General features: G+C 38.6%; 2 protein-coding genes across 3 annotated transcripts; one reads left to right on the plus strand and one right to left on the minus strand.

Moving 5' to 3' along the window:
• The first annotated feature begins 913 nt into the window (after nucleotides 1–913).
• On the plus strand, nucleotides 914–5885 carry LOC103962257 (serine/threonine-protein kinase D6PK). Of its 2 annotated transcripts, none has more exons than XM_009374943.3 (3): nucleotides 914–1404; nucleotides 2111–3744; nucleotides 4941–5885. In XM_009374943.3, exons 2-3 carry the CDS (start codon nucleotides 2156–2158, stop codon nucleotides 5812–5814), a joined length of 2463 nt encoding a protein of 820 aa, XP_009373218.2. In that variant the 5' UTR covers nucleotides 914–1404; nucleotides 2111–2155; the 3' UTR covers nucleotides 5815–5885. The 2 variants fall into 2 exon arrangements, with proteins under 2 accessions (XP_009373218.2, XP_009373217.2); XM_009374942.3 differs by having other exon boundaries at nucleotides 916–1447.
• Nucleotides 5886–7929: 2044 nt separating this feature from the next.
• On the minus strand, nucleotides 7930–9535 carry LOC103962268 (50S ribosomal protein L27-like). Its single transcript, XM_009374956.3, has 4 exons — nucleotides 9378–9535; nucleotides 8727–8839; nucleotides 8499–8623; nucleotides 7930–8393 (listed from the first exon to the last, which is right to left on the minus strand). The coding sequence occupies exons 2-4, from the start codon at nucleotides 8806–8808 to the stop codon at nucleotides 8166–8168; spliced, it is 435 nt and encodes a 144-aa protein (XP_009373231.1). The 5' UTR covers nucleotides 8809–8839; nucleotides 9378–9535; the 3' UTR covers nucleotides 7930–8165.
• Nucleotides 9536–19413: the final 9878 nt, after the last annotated feature.

A 19413-nucleotide genomic window follows, 5' to 3' on the forward strand; every position in this document is an offset into this window, starting at 1 on the left:
TTATTTTTCCATTTTTAAATGTAATATAGTTTTCCATGAAGCTATTGTCTCCTTAATCACTCAAGTATGATTGGATTTGGTACACGCATAAAGCCATATCACCATACAAATAATCCCAAAGCCATACCACCATACAAATCATCCAAATGATAAGAGAGAAATCATAACATGATTGTATTTGCACCACTCCCAAATTCATCCAAAAAAGAAAACTATTTTTTAGTCAAGATGATCATTGAGATTGATATAATTCTCATTTTGATCTCTGGGTTTGAAATCAATAGAAGTGGTCTATGAGTTTGTCCATTATCAATCATTTTGGTCATTCCATAAAAGTTCTGTTAAATAAGGATCAATTCTATTCCTATTTAATGGAGATTTATCATGGAATGATCAAAATAATTGATGATGGACAAACTTAGGGACCAATTCTATCAATTTCAAATCTTAGTGACTAAATTGAAAAGTTTTCCCAACCTAATTATGTGACCAATAAGAAATAAGCACGTTCACCAGCACATGAGTAATAATCCAATCATCAACAACCACATTATTTGGTTTATAAATTTTGTTTTAAAAATTGGGTAATGCTAGAGAGACAAAATGTGCAGACAAAATTTTATAAACTAAATAACGTGAAAGTACATGATTGGATTATTATTTAAGAGTTGATAAACGTGTTCATTCATGTTAGTGACACATTATTTAGTTTGTAAATTTTGTATACAAATTTAGCCTCTTTAACATTTCTACTCAAAAATTCAGTCTTTTTAGTATTATTTAAAAAAAAAAAAAAACATTTATCCAAATACAACACCACAACAATACACGCGCAGAAAAAAGCGTGTGGTCATTTTCACAGCCAAAGAGACTGACGAGGGACGATTCTGGTAGTGCGATGCGATGTGAGCGGCGCGAGAAGACGGGGAGAGAGAGAGAGAGGGCAAGAGTCACCATCTCTGAAAAAGAAGTGTAGTTTAAAGAAGGAACACGCGTGGGTCCCACTCTCCTCTGCCGGGCCGGCCCCACTCTCTCTCCCTTTAGCACTCTAGAGCCTCTCGCTCCTCAGTCAGCAGCTTACTACTAAAGTGCGCGCAGCCCACCTACAAAAAAGCAAAAGCTGTTTAATTACATCCACCATAATCACATAGATCACAGAGACCAGAGAGAGAGAGAGAGAGAGAGAGAGAGAGAGAGAAACAGCTCTAGAGAGAGAAAAGTTAGAGAGAGAGAGCTCTGGTCTCGCTTTGGCTCCCCGAAATTGCAAAAAAAAAAGGAAAAAAAGTGAAGGAAGAAAAAAACCTCGGCATTTGATTAGTAGCTAACCCTTGCCATTTTCGTTGTTGTTGGTCACAGGGCCTTCCGGCTTCCGCAGGTGTAAATGTTCGACTTCGTTTTGCTCTGGTGCGTTTGCCATTGCGATTCTTCTGCGTTTGCAATTTTGAATGTAATTCTGCTCCTCTCTCTGCTCTCACTATCTACGGATTCCACATTCTCTGTCTCTCTTTTTCTTTCCAAAAATATTTATTGGGTTTATTGGAAATGAAGGTTTGCTGTGTTGAGCTTGTGGTTTTTTTTTTTTTTTTTTTTTTGGATTATAAATTTGGTTGCTTCTTCTATGTACTTTGTGTGTAATTTGTGTTTAACTTGATATATGTAAAGGTGTACTTTTGGTGTAATTGTGGTTGAGTGGGAGTGAAGTTAGGAATTTGAGGAGGTGGGGGTTATGGAAAATTTTGACAATTGGGGTTTCATGATTGAATGGCTTTTGTGGTTTAATTCACATTCCCAATTTGTCTCCTTTATTCAAATTCAACTTTTTTTTAGTTTTGTGTTCAAATTTGTGCTAGTTAATGTCGTATTTCCGTGTTATTGAATATATAGAAGAAGAAATCAAACACCAGCACCTGGCATTGTAAATGGATCTTTATTTTTTCATTGAATATTCTTTGTATTAGCGCTTGCGTAAAAGAAGTTTGCATGCTGTTCATATGCAATTTCTGATAAAGATGGAATGGAATTGAAGTATTGTTTTTGGACTGCTTACACATTAAGATCTGACTGTATATGCGAAGAATTCATGTAAGCTAAATCTAGATTGACTTTGCAGATTATTCGTTCCAAGAATTTTCTATGAGATACGTGGTTATCAGGCATGGAGAGGGTTTCGGAATCAAAGGTGCTTCCTAAAAAGTTTCCCGTGGGAGTTGAGGTGATTTATTCACGTTCGGCCTCAACAAGAGGAGTGGATCACTTGTCAAACATGCACTCTGGTTTGGCAAGAGAAGATGTTGCTTCTACTAGAGACAGGGGTCAGTTATCCAATGGACCAGGCATGGAGAGGGTTTCGGAATCAAAGGAGCTTCCTAAAAAGTTTCCCATGGGAGTTGAGGTGATTTATTCACGTTCGACCTCAACAAGAGGAGTGGATCACTTGTCAAATGTACGCTCTGGTTTGGCAAGAGAAGATGTTGCTTCTACTAGAGACAGGGGTCAGTTATCCAATGGGCGCTTAGGCTTGGTGAGAGAAGAAATTGCATTGGCAAGGCAAATGGCTGAGTTGTCAAATGTGCATTCTGTTATGGTAAAAGATGGGAGATTTAATGCACAGGAGTCTCGAGATTCTGACTTGCCCATACCTTTAAGAACAAGGAAAGGAAAGGTCTCTTTGCCAGAAGAGGAAGAACTTTTGTCTGGCTCTCTCACATTCAAGGGAAGTATAGATTCATTTGATGAAGGTGGTCCTAGTTTTTTCGCCGGGGTTAGTCACCCTCCAGAACCTGTTGATATGGATCTAATGAAACCAGTGTATGTACCGATTGGTCAGAATAAGTCCGACACTGGATGCTTGATGAAGAGCTTATCTGTGAAAGGCCCTTTTCTAGAAGATCTTTCCCCCCGGGTTCCTGCTAAGAAACCAAGTCCAACTGTTCTTTCCCCTTCTGAAAGCTTGCTTGAAGAACCCAACGACATAGGTGCGCTGTCTCCGCCATTTGCGGTTCAGCGTGCATCACAGAATACAGATAATTCACTCATTCCTCCAGATTCCGAGGAGAAGGAGTGTGTTTGGGATGCTTCTTTGCCTCCGAGTGGTAATGTAAGTCCACTTAGTAGCATTGATAGTGCTTGTGTTGTCACTGCTATGAGTATTGCCAATAGCTGCGCTAGTACATATAGGAGTGACGCAATCACTAGTGATGGCATGCTTAGTTTTGAGAGAAATGGTGAAAGTACCAAAGGGAGTGTTAGAGGGGATTCACTTGAGAGTGCAAAAACTAGTGTTAGTCGAGCAAGTGTTAGTAGTGGCGTTAGTGATGACAGCAACTGGAGCAACCTTACTGGGAGTGCTAATAAGCCCCATAAAGGAAATGATCCTAGGTGGAAGGCAATTCTTGCTATTCGAGTTCGGGATGGGATTTTGGGTATGAGCCATTTTAGATTACTCAAACGGCTTGGTTGTGGTGATATTGGTAGTGTCTATCTTTCAGAACTAAGTGGAACCCGCTGTTATTTCGCAATGAAAGTAATGGACAAGGCATCCCTTGCAAGCAGGAAGAAGTTGACTAGGGCTCAGACAGAACGGGAGATTTTGCAACTGCTGGACCATCCATTCCTTCCAACTTTATATACACATTTTGAGACCGACAGGTTCTGCTGTTTGGTCATGGAATATTGTCCAGGTGGTGATCTGCACACTCTGAGGCAACGACAACCTGGAAAACACTTCTCAGAGTATGCTGCGAGGTATGGCTTTAATTTCTGATGCATTTTTTCATACTTTACTGTTCCTTATTTTCATCAAGAAGGTAGCCTCCTATCTATATCATTGTTAATATTTCTTTCTTTGTGGAGATCTCTATCTTTTTGTGTTTATGATGTTGCCTCTTTTGGAGTTTTCCTACATGGAAATTGTTAATTGCAATTGATCTAGTTTTTTCTGCCGCAAATGTCTTTTAGTTACGCTTCTTCATGGCTTGTATATGTTTCTTCAATAGAGATTTAGATTTAGAGATAGTTTCATATCTTTGATGGTTCTCATGCTTTTAACAGTACTTTTCTGTATTTTACATGAAATCATCAATCTCCATTCTCACCGACAGTAAATAAGAAATGAAAAATAGTAAACTTCTATACCACAGAGTTTGTGACACGGTAGGGGGGGGGGGGTGTTTTATTGGAACTCTAGGACATCTCGTCCACTGTCTTTTACTTGTCTCTTGTTACTGGCATTTTTGTTTCCTATAACTAACAAGGTCATACTCCTCATTTACTTTGTGTTTGAATCCAAATACTGTGCAAAAGTTCACAAATTTTCTACCATAAAATATAATTGACTAAAAGGCTGAATAACATATTGAAGTATTGGTCGTTGTAGGTTTGGCTGTTTATGCTTGGATTGGAAGCCTTTTTGAATCTAAAGAGTATGTAGAATAATGAATGAAGTATAAACAATTATAACGTAAACAAGAAATGAACACAACATCATTGAACGTATTGCTCTTCATGCTTGGCTTGGACCTTTTGTCAATGTATAAGAAAATACCCTGTGCCCTCAATGACATGTTTTTGTACAACCTTGATCTATCCAATCTAGAAATACTTGAATCAATGATTTGGAAGTTGAAGCATTCAACCAAATGTTGCCTTTTGCCCCCCTTTCCTAGCGGGGACTTTTATATGCATAGGATCCCCAATGTGCGATTGCAAGTCCATATATTTGAAATGCAATCACAAATCAAAATTCTCATTCCATACATGGCCTACAGTTCCTTCATCTACCATCTTTAAATGAAACATGGATTACGCAGTTCAATAAGATGCAGATTGGATGCAGTATAATTTATCATATTTGAGAATGTTGTTCTGTTTTATATTGTGCGGCAGATGTAGTATAAATGGTAGACAGGCAGTTATATACTTGTCTATCTTTGTTCTTGTAGATTCTATGCTGCGGAGGTTCTGTTGGCACTAGAGTATCTACACATGCTTGGAGTTGTCTACAGGGACTTAAAACCTGAAAATGTGCTTGTTCGTGACGATGGCCACATAATGCTCTCTGACTTTGATCTTTCACTGAGATGCTCTGTTTCACCGACCCTGATAAGAACTTCATATGATTCGGATCCCTCCAAACGAGGAGCAGGTGCGTTCTGCGTCCAGCCTGCATGTATTGAGCCGTCATCAGTATGCATTCAGCCTTCTTGTTTTATCCCAAGGTTCTTCCCTCAGAAAAGCAAGAAGAGCCGAAAGCCTCGAGCTGAGCCAGGGTTTGCCACCAATGCACTTCCAGAGCTTGTTGCTGAGCCTACTCAAGCTCGGTCCATGTCTTTTGTTGGAACCCATGAATACCTAGCCCCTGAAATTATTAAGGGAGAAGGCCATGGTAGTGCAGTTGATTGGTGGACGTTTGGTATATTCTTGCATGAATTACTGTATGGCAAAACCCCTTTTAAAGGTTCAGGAAACCGTGCTACACTGTTCAATGTGGTGGGGCAGCAACTTAAATTCCCAGATTCCCCCGCAACTAGTTATGCAAGCCGCGATCTAATTCGGGGTTTGCTGGTGAAAGAGCCACAGCACCGGCTTGGGGTGAAAAGGGGTGCAACTGAGATCAAACAGCATCCCTTCTTCGAAGGTGTAAATTGGGCTCTAATACGATGCAGCACACCACCAGAAGTACCAAGACCGATGGAAACTGAACTGCCAGTGAAATTTAACGCAGTTGAACCTGTTGGTGTCGGAAGCAACAGTAAAAGAATGGTTGGGGCAGACGTGAAGTCCGGGGGTAAATATCTAGACTTTGAGTTCTTTTAGTTTGGATCACATGGTTATTGTGCTATCTTGTATTCGTACCCATCATTTAAATCCCACAAGAGTATGCCTGATTCACTGTGTTCTGCTAATGAACTTAACTACCGCATAGAAAGAAAATCCCTGTTTTAATGGGGAAAATGTTTAGTAAACTTATACAGCGACAGACTTTAGCTGGTTCGTTGATGGCCCCCTTTCAAAAGTTATCGGAATGGTACCAGTTTTAGTGTTTTGAGTAGGGATCTCATTATTTGCTAATACAATTGCTATGTGTTGAAACCCTGTCATTTTGTTTCTGTTGCACCTTGTTATTTCAAGTTGCAGGAAATGCAAGTAGAAGTGTTGGAAGGGACAGTCTGTGTTACGTGTTTATATAGCAGTATAAGTAATATGCACGTTAACAAAATATAAGTATACAAGTTCATCTGAACTGGAATTTAATCCGAAAGATGAAACATTGTGACCGATGTTGATTCTTCACTGAATGATTGAGTAGTGATGTTCGGCGCTAACAACTGCGATCGGAAAGGGATGTTGATTGCGATCGGGAAGGCTCGTTGATGTGTGTTTATGTCTGGTTGAATATATTGGTTTAAAGGCGGGTACAGCATTCATTTGAAGCAATTTTTAAGGGTGTAATGCCAAAGGGTTAAAGGTCGAATATTGCCAATGTATCCAATGACATCAACAACCAAAAAAAAAAAAAGTCCACGTAAAAAAATAATTCAGGTGTTGTACCAAATCATCACTTGTTTCGAGCTCCTCGATAAGTGGTATGACGTGGAGCTCGAAATTTAGGAGTTCCGAGCCCTGTACGCGATGCGGCAAAAGTACAAGCACTCACTGCGTGTTCCAGGCTGGGGCAAACCTTTACTGGGACGCCTACATGGTAATAATCCCAAACTTGGAAATATTATAAAATTCCGCAAATATAAAAATGCACACCACTATTCCCCAATATGGTCGTAGAACTAAGCGGTACATCTTCTAAGAACTCAAAGACTCAGTCATGTTTATTTTAGAAAATGTTTTTTTAACCAAAATAGTTTCTGAAATTTGCATGACTTCTCATTTTAGTTCTTAATATTTGAAATCGATGGAATCAAAGACTCTTAATATTTGAAATCGATGGAATTAGTCTTTGAGTTTGTCCATAATCAATCATTTTAATTCTTACGTGAAAATCTTCATAAAATAAGAATAAAATAACAAAAATACCCTCAATTTTGGTCAAATCATTTTGGCCTATTGTTTATTATATTAAGGAAAATTTTGTCATTTTGATATTAATTTAACATAATTTTTACCGAATGACTAAAATGATTGATGGTAGACAATCTCAGAAACTACTTCTATTGATTTTCAAATCTCAGGGACCAAAGTGAGGAGTAGGAAAATCTCAGGGATCTTTATATAAAATTAAAGCTCATGAACTCCACTTTTATTCTAGAAATTATGAGAAATAAGGGCCAAATACTCAACAAGAAACACCGTGAAAGCATCACAACCAGAAATTAAGCTTTTCTTTTCCGTTTGCTGCTAACTTTTTGGAATAATTTATCTTGTTTCTTCCTTACAAGTGACTGTCATGAAATCATGTCCAGGTTTTTCAGCTACTTCCTTGGGTCAAATTATTCCAAGGCACAAGGTTCTGACAGAGAATTGTATTAATTTAAAACTACGCTACATGCTGGCCTGCACGGATGAAGATTTTGAGAAGAGGGTCAAGACTAGAGTGGAAGGGCGGCAAAGATTTGAATCTGGTGGCTTGAGTGAGGATGTTTATAATTCCGCCATGAGTTTTGACGATGACTCGCCTGATGACGGTGAGAGTGAGGCAGAACCAACTATGTTTGATGACGGTGAGAGTGAGACAGAATAAAGCATGCTTGATGACAGTGATAGTGAAGCAGAATTGTAAGTTGTTTACACAGAAGCCTTTACTTGCTCCTCTTTTGATTAATGCAATGCAAGACAAGCACTTACCAGTCTTCTGCTGGATGGTTATCGCATACGATCTTTTAAAAAAACTGGTTTCATTCAGGCTAGCATGTAAGAGATTGAAGTACATCACGAAAAGCTCGTATAAACTGAAGTAGGTAAAGCGACACAAACAAGGAATAGAAAGACCTTAATCAGTAAAAAGCCACAACCCAGGTAAAGCTGATACAAAAGAGTTCAAATTAACGTAAAACTGAGATGTGCATTCCTTCGTCTAAGATCAAGAGTTTCAAAATAACAGAAAACCTATCGGGTTTTGGCATATCGCTTTTCTTATTCTAACCAACCTGGGGAAAGTTTTGAGCCTAAAATGATCTAAAAACAAGCTCACAAGGATATGAAACCGTCTTCAACTACGCTGCTGATGGCGCAGTCGCACCATTTGCATAGACGGGGTGAAGCACGTGACCTTCCTTTGGCACAATATGCACCCACTTGCGTCCGCTGAGCTTGTGGTGTTCAAACTTAACAGAGCCTTCTTTCAGAGCAAAAAGGGTGTGATCCTTCCCTAAACCAACATAATTTCCAGGATGAAAACGGGTGCCTCTTTGGCGAACAATGATGTTTCCAGGTATCACTCTCTGCAACATAAACAGAATAACAACATTACAGTGATTCCAACGGAAGAATTAGACAAGCAATAACGAACTGTCCATTATGTTTTTTTATACACAACAGCCTCTCACCTCTCCGCCAAATTTCTTCACTCCAAGAAATTTGGGATTTGAATCTCGACCATTTTTGGTGGATCCAGCAGATTTTTTAGTAGCCCAGCGCCTAAAGGTCAAACTCAATCCTTCTGCCGTGACATCTAAAATTAGCACATCAAACAAAACATCAGGACTTAGAAGCAGAAACACAACATAATCATGCTACATTCTAGCACAACTCATTCAGTGATACCGAACTCGTACCAGAAGCACTGCTGTATACGGGAGTATTCGTAACAATGTTCTTCAGACCCAACCTACTGCATATTGATGTTGCAAAATTCATCGTCTGCTTTTCCGGAAAGATGGGCAAAACCCTGAAAGAAAATCACCACAGAATACTCGAGCTTTGAAACCAAATCATTTCAGTTCACCGACATCAATGAGAACCCTCACCTTATATCTATTTATACATAAGTTGCATATCGAAGTGCAATTTTTCCAAAATTGGGTTTGCATACGCTCAAAAAATAACACCACAACAACAACAAAACCTTATCCCACTAAGTGGGGTCGGCTATATGAATCCTAGAACGCCATTGCGCTCGGTTTTGTGCCATTTCTTCTACGAAAAGGCTTCAGATCGCCTTAAATTCCAACAAAAATTGAGGAACTATTTCAAGAGTGAAATTGAAACTTCCACAACAGAAACCCAGTTACAAACAGTCAAGAAATGGAGATTCATATAATCTAATCACCACATAAACACCAGTCAGCGATCATGAATTCCAAACTGGAAATAGTTAAATAAACAAAAGAGCAATACCCAGAAACCAAAACATATTAAAATTGAAAAACATCAGAAGAAGATTAAGGCTTTATTATTTATTAATATTATTGAGTGAGAAGCGCAACCTGATTTTTCTGGAGTGTGGAGCTAAAGCTTCCTCTGGGTGAGCTTGAGATGCCACGAACGATGCGTGAGGGGAGACTGAAGAAGAAATGGTTTAGGGTTTTGGGTTGGGTTAGTTGGGTCATGGGCTAACGAATGCTGAACGCGATTCACAAGAGAACCGCCCATAATTATATTTCACACAAAACTAGTAAAATCTTCATTAATCACAATAATAAACTCTTTTTTTTTTTTTTTTTTTTTTATAACTACCCATATTAAAATAAAAATTGCATCATAAAAGTAAACATGACAAATTAATTAAACTTCTAAACTCTATGTAATCTGAATTCGAGTACATCATTTAATTGGTAGCTTTATGTTACTTCTTAATTCACTTTGCTCTCTCATTGAGATCTTTAGTCAAATCACACTTTGAGATATTCCTAGACTCAACTTCATTTTTACAAGGTTGGGATTAAAAAAAAAAAAAAAAACTAGATATCAAACGGGCTCTTAATATCCAGTTTCAGTTTTTAATCGAAAGATTAACATCTAATTTTCACCCCTTTAACATGTTAGTGGAATATAACACAGGTCATATTCTTGATGACCAAAAGTTGAGTTAGTGAGAGGGAAGGGATATTGGAAAGGTTATAGCTTTGCGACCAGAGCTCCTAGGATGTAACATTGTGAAAAAGCTCGAGGTTAGTATGAAATATTTTCGATCACTTGGCATACATCACGGAGTTTTAGGTGAGATAATTGCTGATTTTCCCATGCCGCTTCGGTACAATATGGATGTTCTCCGTCCAAACTACTCCCTCAATGAGTTTCCAAGGTGAAAGTAGGGCTCACTGAAACGAAATCCTTGTTCTGATTCTCAAACCGAAGTTTTCAGGAATCCTAATTTAAAGACTGATCTCAAACCAAATTTTCAGAGAATCCCGAAATAGTTTCAGGATTTCGGGACAAATCAGGAATCCTGAAGTAATTTTGGGCTTTTAGGCTATAGGGCTAAAATTGACATATTGGATATGATATCCGCCAACTAAAAACAAACCCATAGAACTCATTAAGAAGAATGAGTTCAGTTATGATTGATGTGTTCAATATGACCTTTATTACTTTATTGTATATGTTGGTTTTGTTGTACCTTTTTAAAGATCGGAGTAGATTCAGGAGGACGAGGAATACTATGAAATAAAATAAAATAATCGGCGTTTCTGCATTATTATTAAATAAATCGTACATCCCTTGTATTTGTTATAAAAGGGTTAAAGTTTGAGAGATAACCTTTTAAGACGTAGGTGCAAGGTAGATGTAAAATGCCACACAAAAACTATAGCACAGACAGATAATAAATAAAAGGCAGAGGAATAGATGATGTTACTGATATTTCTCTCTTGTTTTTCTTCTTCTTATATTTTCTGTTACATGCAGAGTGCTCTATTTATAGAGTAACTCCAAACTGATGCAGTTAATGCATCTTGAAATTTAAAACGCATCTTCTGACATTACAATTCATTTTCCACTTTCATTCAGCATGGGCATTGAAAACTTTGCCCATGCAGAAGACTTTTGCTTTGTGGGCATTCATTGCCAACAGACATCAGACTTTTCAACACTCTCCCTTGGATGCCCACATATCAACATGAGTTGCCTCGTTAAAACCTTGCTTGGAAAAACCCAGTGGGAAAAAACCATAGCGAAGGAAAAAGAGTACAACTTTTCCTGGATCGTTGATATAGTGTCAAGTATGCTTATGTTGCCTCGTTAAAACCTTGATAGGAAAAACCCAGTGGGAAAAATTCTAATCGAAGGAAAAAGAGTACAACAAGCATGTATCATGGATACTCCCCCTGATATGTTTCTCCCCCTGATTCCGCATTCTCCAAATTTAGCTGTTTGGTAAGTCGACGTAATCCGATGCCTTGCACTAACTTCTGAAATGTGCACTTTGATAGAGATTTGGTGAACAAGTCTGCCAGATTTTCATTTGAACGGATTTGTCTGACTTCAATAACTTTAGCCTTCTGAAGCTCATGAGCACTGAAAAACTTTGGAGATATGTGTTTAGTCTTATCGCCCTTGATGAATCTTTCCTTCATTTGGGCAACACATGCTGCATTATCTTCATGGATGACAGTTGGATTGTCTGTCTTCGAAGTTAGACCACATGAATTCCAGATATGATGGATCATTGATCTTAACCAAGAACATTCACGACTTGCTTCATGTAAAGCAAGTATTTCTGAATGATTTGAAGATGTAGCAACTAATGTTTGCTTGGTTGAGCGCCATGAGATTGCTGTATCTCCATTCTTAAACACATATCCAGTTTGTGAACGGGCTTTATGCGGATCAGAGAGGAAACCAGCATCTGCATATCCAACAAGGACCTGGTCATCTGTGGAGTTCTTTGAGTAGAAGAGACCCATGTCTGTTGTCCCACGAAGGTATCGCAATACATCTTTGATACCCTTCCAATGGCGAATTGTTGGAGCATAGCTATACCTTGCTAACAAATTAACTGAAAAAACTATATCTGGTCTAGTACATTGTGCTAAATACAACAAAGCACCTACTGCACTCAGATATGATACTTCTGGACCAAGGACCAGCTCATCATCTTCTTTTGGACGAAATGGATCTTTCTTAATGTCCAAAGAACGAACAACCATTGGCGTGCTTAGTGGATAAGCCTTGTCCATACCAAATCGCTTCAGAATTTTTTCAATCTAAGCTGATTGGTGGATCAAAATTCCACTAGCACAATGCTCGATCTGCATGCCGAGACAATATTTTGTTTTTCCAAGGTCTTTCATTTCAAATCCGCTTTTCAGATATTCAGCAGTTTTATTGAGCTCTTCAGGAGTCCCAACTAGATTCATATCATCAACATATACGGCCACTATAGCGAATCCAGAATTGGATTTCTTAATGAACACACAAGGGCAAATAACATTGTTGATATACCCTTCTTTGATCAAATACTCACTGAGACGATTATACCACATTCGTCCAGATTGTTTCAGATCATACAATGATCGCCTTAATTTGATCGAGAGCATACCTCGTGGTTTATTACTTGTTTCAGGCAACTTAAGTCCTTCTGGGACTTTCATATAGATGTCAGTATCTAATTCTCCATATAGATACGCAGTGATGACATCCATAAGTCGCATGTCAAATCTTTCTGAAACCACTAAACTTATTAAGTAACGGAACGTAATTGCGTCCATTACAGGAGAGTATGTCTCCTCATAATCAATTCCAGGTCTTTAAGAAAAACCTTGTGCAACGAGTAGTGCTTTGTATCTTGCGATCTCGTTTTTCTCATTGCGTTTCCTTGTGAATACCCATTTGTAACCCACGAGGTTTACATTAGACGGGGTTTGGACTACTGGTCCAAAAACATTCTGGTTTTCCAAGGAATTTAATTCTGTCTGGATTGCATCTTTCCACTTAGGCCAATCCTGCCTTTATTTGCATTCATCAACAGAGCGGGGCTCAATATTATCACTTAAGATGATTTCAGTGGCTATTGCAAATGCAAACATATCATCAATGATTATTTCATTCCGATCCCACAATTCATTTGTACATGCATAATTTATGGAGATTTCTTTGCTTTCAGGTACTTCTGTCTCTTCAGGGACAGATGTCTCATCAAGGACATTTTCTTTTTCTGGAAGTCCAGAATTATGAATTGTGGATGTATCATTCATTTTCTCTTCCTGAATGACTTCATTTGGATTCAGTTGTGCCCTCGACTTTCTCTTTCGATGAGCTAAATCTTTTGAACCTGGGGGTCTACCACGCTTCAGGCGTGCACCAGATGAATCATTTGCTGCCACTTTATTTTGTCCAACAAGGACATCAATTCTTGCAGGTGCATTTGCAGCTGGTATATTTGATTTTATCACTTTCATAGCATCATTAAATGCATCTGGCATTTGATTGGCAATGCTTTGAAGATGAACGATCCTTCTCACTTCATTTTCACATTGAATGTTGCGAGGATCAAAATGAGACAAGGTGGGAACAACTCATGTCAGCTCTTTCCGTTCTTCTGGAACGGTCTTTTCTCCCCCTAACAACGGGAAAATTGTCTCATCAAAGTGACAATCAGCAAAACAAGCTGTAAACATATCACCTGTCAAGGGTTCCAAATATCTAATGATAGATGGTGAATCAAAACCCACGTAAATTCCCAGTCTACGCTGAGGTCCCATTTTAGTGCGTTGCAGCGGTGTAATAGGCACATAAACAGCATAACCAAAAACTCGTAAATGGGAAATGTTTGGCTGATGTTCAAACACGAGTTGTACTGAAGAGTATTGATGGTTGGCTATAGGTCTCAATCGAACCAATGATGTAGCATGTAAGATGGCATGTTCCCATGCAGAGACTGGCAATTTGGTTTTCATGAGCAGAGTGCGAGTTATTAACTGAAGCTGCTTGATCAATGCTTCTGCTAAACCATTTTGAGTATGGACATGAGGAACAGGGTGTTCAACATCAATGCCCAATGTCATGCAATAATCATCAAAGGTTTGAGACGTAAATTCACCAGCATTATCAAGTCGGATTGACTTAATGGGATAATCTGGGAACTGTGTTCTTAACTTAATTATTTGAGCAAGTAATCTCGCAAAGGCTACATTCCGAGTAGACAAAAGACAAACATGTGACCATCGGGTAGATGCATCAACCAAAACCATAAAATATCGAAATGGTCCACATGATGGTTGAATAGGCCCACAAATATCCCCTTGAATTCTTTGCAGAAATGATGGGGATTCAGCATCAACCTTTAGTTGTGATGGTCTAATTACCAACTTCCTTTGAGAACAAGCTTTCCAAGGGTTATCATTTGAGGCAGCAATGTGTCTGCTCACTAATGGATGTCCATTAGAGTTGGTAATGATCCTACGCATCATGGTAGATCCTGGATGACCCAGACGGTCATGCCAAAGCATGTAAACCTTTGAATCAATGAACTTCTAGTTCATGACAGTATGTGATTCAATTGTCCTTATGTATGTATAATATAATTCACTCGACATACCACGCAACTTCTCCAATATACGCTTCTGGGTATCATTGGAGGTAATGCATAGATACTCCACATTTTCTGCACTTTTTGTTTCAATGTGGTATCCATTTAGACGTATGTCTTTGAAACTCAACAAATTTCGAGTAGATCGAGTAGCATACAATGCATTATGTATGGACAATATTGTTCCATTTGGTAACATAATCTGGGCTTGCCCTGAACCTTGAATTACATCTGAAGGTCCTGATTTTGTTGTTACCCCTACTCTTGTAAGTTTTAAGCTTGAGAAATACTTTCGATCACGAAGTATTGTATGTGTGGTTGCACTGTCTGCAAGACAAATATCTCCGCCATTTCTCATGTTCTGAGAATAACCACAATTTTTATCCATGCTCTCTGAGTAAGAGAATCAGAGTTAAAAGCAAGTTATAACAAGAAATTTACATGACACTTTTATTGAATTTGAAAATACTACAAGTTCAGCATAATAAAAGTACATTAATGATTCAATCGGGCCGGTATATTTCATTTCCCTTTTCCACAATATAGTCTGAAACATCTAGATGAGTTGTGTTCAACTGCCCTGATAAGTCAAACACTGGATCAGGTATATCCATTGTCTAGCCTGGTCGAGAAAGTTAGTCTCGACACCCTTCTCCTTGAGGGAGGCTTGATACAGATCCACTAGATGTTTTAGGGTACGACAAGTACGCGCCCAATGCCCATTGCCACCACACCTATGGCAGGCTCCTTCAGAGTTTCTAGGAGCATTGTTCATATGAGTTTTGCCTTTGTGGCGATTCACATTTTTGAAGCTCGGGCCTGAATTATTCCTGGGAACCTGGTTATGAAATTGAGCTCCATGGTTCTTGCCTTTCCTATTCCATCGACCTCGCTTGTGGCCACGTCCTCGTTTATGATTATCACCACCAGAGGATGTGGCGTTCACTCCGAATGAAGCAGCATTCACTTCTGGGAATGGTGCAGATCCAGTAGGTCGGGAATGATGGTTTTTCATCAGGAGCTCATCATTCTGTTCAGCTACTAAGAGCACAGATATCAGCTGGTTGTACTCAGTGTAGCCTCGCGCTCTATACTGCTGCTGCAGGAGCACGTTGGAGGCATGAAATGTGCTGAGAGTCTTTTCCAGCATATGTTTCTCAGTAATAATATCCCCACAAAGCTTCATCTGAGAGATAATTCTGAACAATGCAGAATTGTATTCTGCCACTGACTTGAAGTCTTGAATCCTCAGATGAGTCCACTCATAGCGGGCCCTTGGAAGAATCACCGTTGTCTGGTGATTGTATCTGTTTTTCAAGGCATTTCAGAGAGCTAACGGATCTTCAACCGTTAAGTACTCGCTCTTTAGCGCCTCATCAAGATGGCGGCGAATGAAAATCATGGTCTTTGCCCGATCTTGAGAGGATGAGTTGCTCTCTTCCCTGATGGTATCTCCAAGATTCCCTGCTTCCAGATGGATCTTGGTATCCAGTATCCAGGTCAGGTAATTCTTCCCGGTAATATCCAGGGCAGCAAATTCAAGATTCGCCAAGTTCGCCATTTTCTTTTCTGAAAGAAAATGAGATGTGTAAGAACTTGCAATAATATGTATTCCTGGAGGAATATGATGTTAGAACTTCTGGTTCTTACAAATTTTTTATTTTGATCTTCAGGCCAAAATGATAAGCACTTGAAACTTCTGGCTCGAGATTTTCAGAGTGAATGAGGAGGGCGATTGTACCGCACCATTCTCATTGAAATAATGTAATATAGAATGGGCGATTATTCCGCACCACTCAAGTAACAGGAAATTTAAATATGCAAAGCAGCGTGGGCGATTATACCGCACCACAAAAAATTGCAATGAAATTAAACAGCAGGTAAATTCGAATATGCAGGGTAGGGTGTGCGATTATACCGCTCCACCTAAAAATTGCAGTAAAATTAAATCTGCAGTCCAAGATAGAAGATGATACCGCACCGTCTTGGATCGCAGTAAGATTAAATTTGCAGTTCAAGATGGGCGATTATACCGCACCATCTTGCATTGCAGTAGAATTAACACAAATAAATACTGGGTTAGTAATCAATCTCTACACCAAACAAGTAATCAAAGATGTATGTAACTGTTAGTTGGAGAACTAAGAGCAGACATGGAGCAAACAACTCGTCGCGAGAGTACACGGCGCAGTTGAGGCAGAGGAATAAGATGAACAGTAAAAACCTTAAAGGAAACATTTTTTTTTCTTTCTTTCGTTCGTTCGGCGAAGAGAGATGAGAGAATAATTATATTTAGAGACTCGTGCTGATAACGTGTTATAAAAGAGTTAAAGTTTGAGAGATAACCTTTTAAGTGGTAGGTGCAAGGTAGATGTAAAATGCCACACAAAAACTATAGCACATGTAGATAATAAATAAAAGGCAGAGGAATAGATGATGTTACTGATATTTCTCCCTTGTTTTTCTTCTTCTTATATTTTCTGTTACATGCGGAGTGCTCTATTTATAGAGCAACTCCAAACTGATGCAGTTAATGCATCTTGAAATTTAAAACGCATCCTCTGACATTACAATTCATTTTCCACTTTCATTCAGCATGGGCATTGAAAACTTTGCCCATACAGAAGACTTTTGCTTTGTGGGCATTCATTGCCAACAGACATCAGACTTTTCAACAGCATTGTATTTTTTGTTTCATTTTCGTAATGTAATATTTATGCAAAACTACAATTATACTCTCTTATTAAATAAAAGTATAAATCAAATTAAGTACGAAATTTGGCTAATAATTCTATCCTGAATGACCTCCAAACTTGTAATGGCAGTCTAACATGTTTCATTTAACTATTACACTTGTAAAAATAAATCCAAGTGTTGATCGTATTTTAGCATGACTTTGATTTTGTTTATCCTTTCCCATGCCCCAATCCGGGTTAAAGATTTGATACGTGCAACGTGTATAACTAAGAAAGCCCTACTCCTTAGTCCTAATTGCACATGTCACTCCCAGTAAACTCAATGTCAAAAGTCCGTTAGAAAATTGGATGCTTGCACATGGGATTGAAAACACATTTGAAATTCTTTCGTCAGATCTTTTACATGCGTTGGACCCGAGCGTTTTTGAATTAGAATAATCTTAGCAAAGGTCCGTTTGGAAGATTATATCCTAAGGATTTCTTAGTCTATTTGTCTCCTCCAAACCTGCTTAAGCACAGGATCGCTACAGAAGTACTGGCTTGGTATGATTGTTTGGAATAGAAGTATCGTACTCTGAGGTATATTTCATAGGCACTACTCGCATGATTTTCGGATCGTCCTTCCAATTATTATCTCAAATGGCCAAAGCCTAAGTTTGAACCATATAAACCACAACCCTTAGGTTGCATAAACTTTCCGTAAGCTAGATGGTGCGTTAATATGGCTTAAGTCTGCCCATTGTAACCGCTCTTCATACGGCTCGACTCTACTAAACTGTACATCAGAACCTCACGAATTTGGGCTACAAGAGACTCCTTTGACTCTAATATAGTTTGAGTTTTTACACTTTACACTTGCATTCTTGCATAGTTTCAAAGTAATTCCGACAGAATGTTACCACGAAAAAAAGGAAAAAAATAAGGAAAAACAAAAAAAAACTTCACTGAAATTATGTCTTGTCATGTGCACAATGGTATCGATGAAGAAGAGTCTCTCTCTTTAACTGAAATGTAATCCGAAGTTGTATCAGTGTCAATGCCTCCAACATGTTGAGTATCAGTATCTGCAAACCCTCCTCTAGATGTCAACCGAGTATGCAAGGTTGACATGCATATTCACACTAAACGTTACTTAAATGGCAGGATTCAAAAAACTGTTGGGGAGATCTCACCAGAGTTGTTGAAGATTTAAATTCCACTCATGTCACATTATTCTATTTTTGGTGGTGGTTGGCCAGAGTTTATAACCAAGAGCTGCTATTGGTTGATATAAAAGTAACTAGTGGTATCATGATCTAGTGATATTTTTCTATACATGTAAGTTAGAGATTTTAGATTTAACTCATGCAGTGGCGATTTCAACACTTAATTACTGACGAAACATTGTGAGGCTTAGCCCAATATCGTTGTATCAAAAAGAAAAACATTGGGACGAAACATTGTCTCCTCCAAACCTGCTTAAGCACAGGATTGCTGCAAAAAGTACTGGCTTGGTATGTTTGTTTGGAATAGAAGTATCGTACTCTGAGGTAGATTTCATAGGCACTACTCGCATGATTTTCGGATCGTCCTTCCAATTATTCTCTCAAATGGCCAAAGCCTAAGTTTGAACCATATAAACCACAACCCTTAGGTTGTATAAACTTTCCGTAAGCTAGATGGTGCGTTAATATGGCTTAAGTCTGCCCATTGTAACCGCCCTTCATGCGGCTCGACTCTCCTAAACTGTACATCGGAACCTCACGAATTTGGGCTGCAAGAGACTCCTTTGACTCTAATATAGTTTGAGTTTTTACACTTGCATTCTTGCATAGTTTCAAAGTAATTCCGATAGAAAGTTACCACGAAAAAAAAAAGAAAAAAAAAAGGAAAAAAAAAAAATACTTCACTGAAATTATGTCTTGTCATGTGCACAATGGTATCGATGAAGAAGAGTCTCTCTCTTTAACAGAAATGTAATCCGAAGTTGTATCAGTGTCAATGCCTCCCACATGGTGAGTATCAGTATCTGCAAACCCTCCTCTAGAAGTCAACCGAGTATGCAAGGTTGACATGCATATTCACACTGAATCGTTACTTAAATGGCAGGATTCAAAAAACTGTTGGGGAGATCTCACCAGAGTCGTTGAAGATTTAAATTCCACTCATGTCACATTATTCTATTTTTGGTGGTGGTTGGCCAGAGTTTATAACCAAGAGCTGCTGTTGGTTGATATAAAAGTAACTAGTGGTATCATGATCTAGTGATATTCTTCTACACATGTAAGTTAGAGATTTTAGATTTAACTCATGCAGTGG

The sequence above is a fragment of a genome, unplaced genomic scaffold (genome assembly GCF_019419815.1).
Source record: "Pyrus x bretschneideri cultivar Hongxiangsu unplaced genomic scaffold, Pyrus_bretschneideri_v1 Contig43, whole genome shotgun sequence".
In the NCBI taxonomy this organism is placed as follows: Eukaryota; Viridiplantae; Streptophyta; class Magnoliopsida; order Rosales; family Rosaceae; genus Pyrus; species Pyrus x bretschneideri.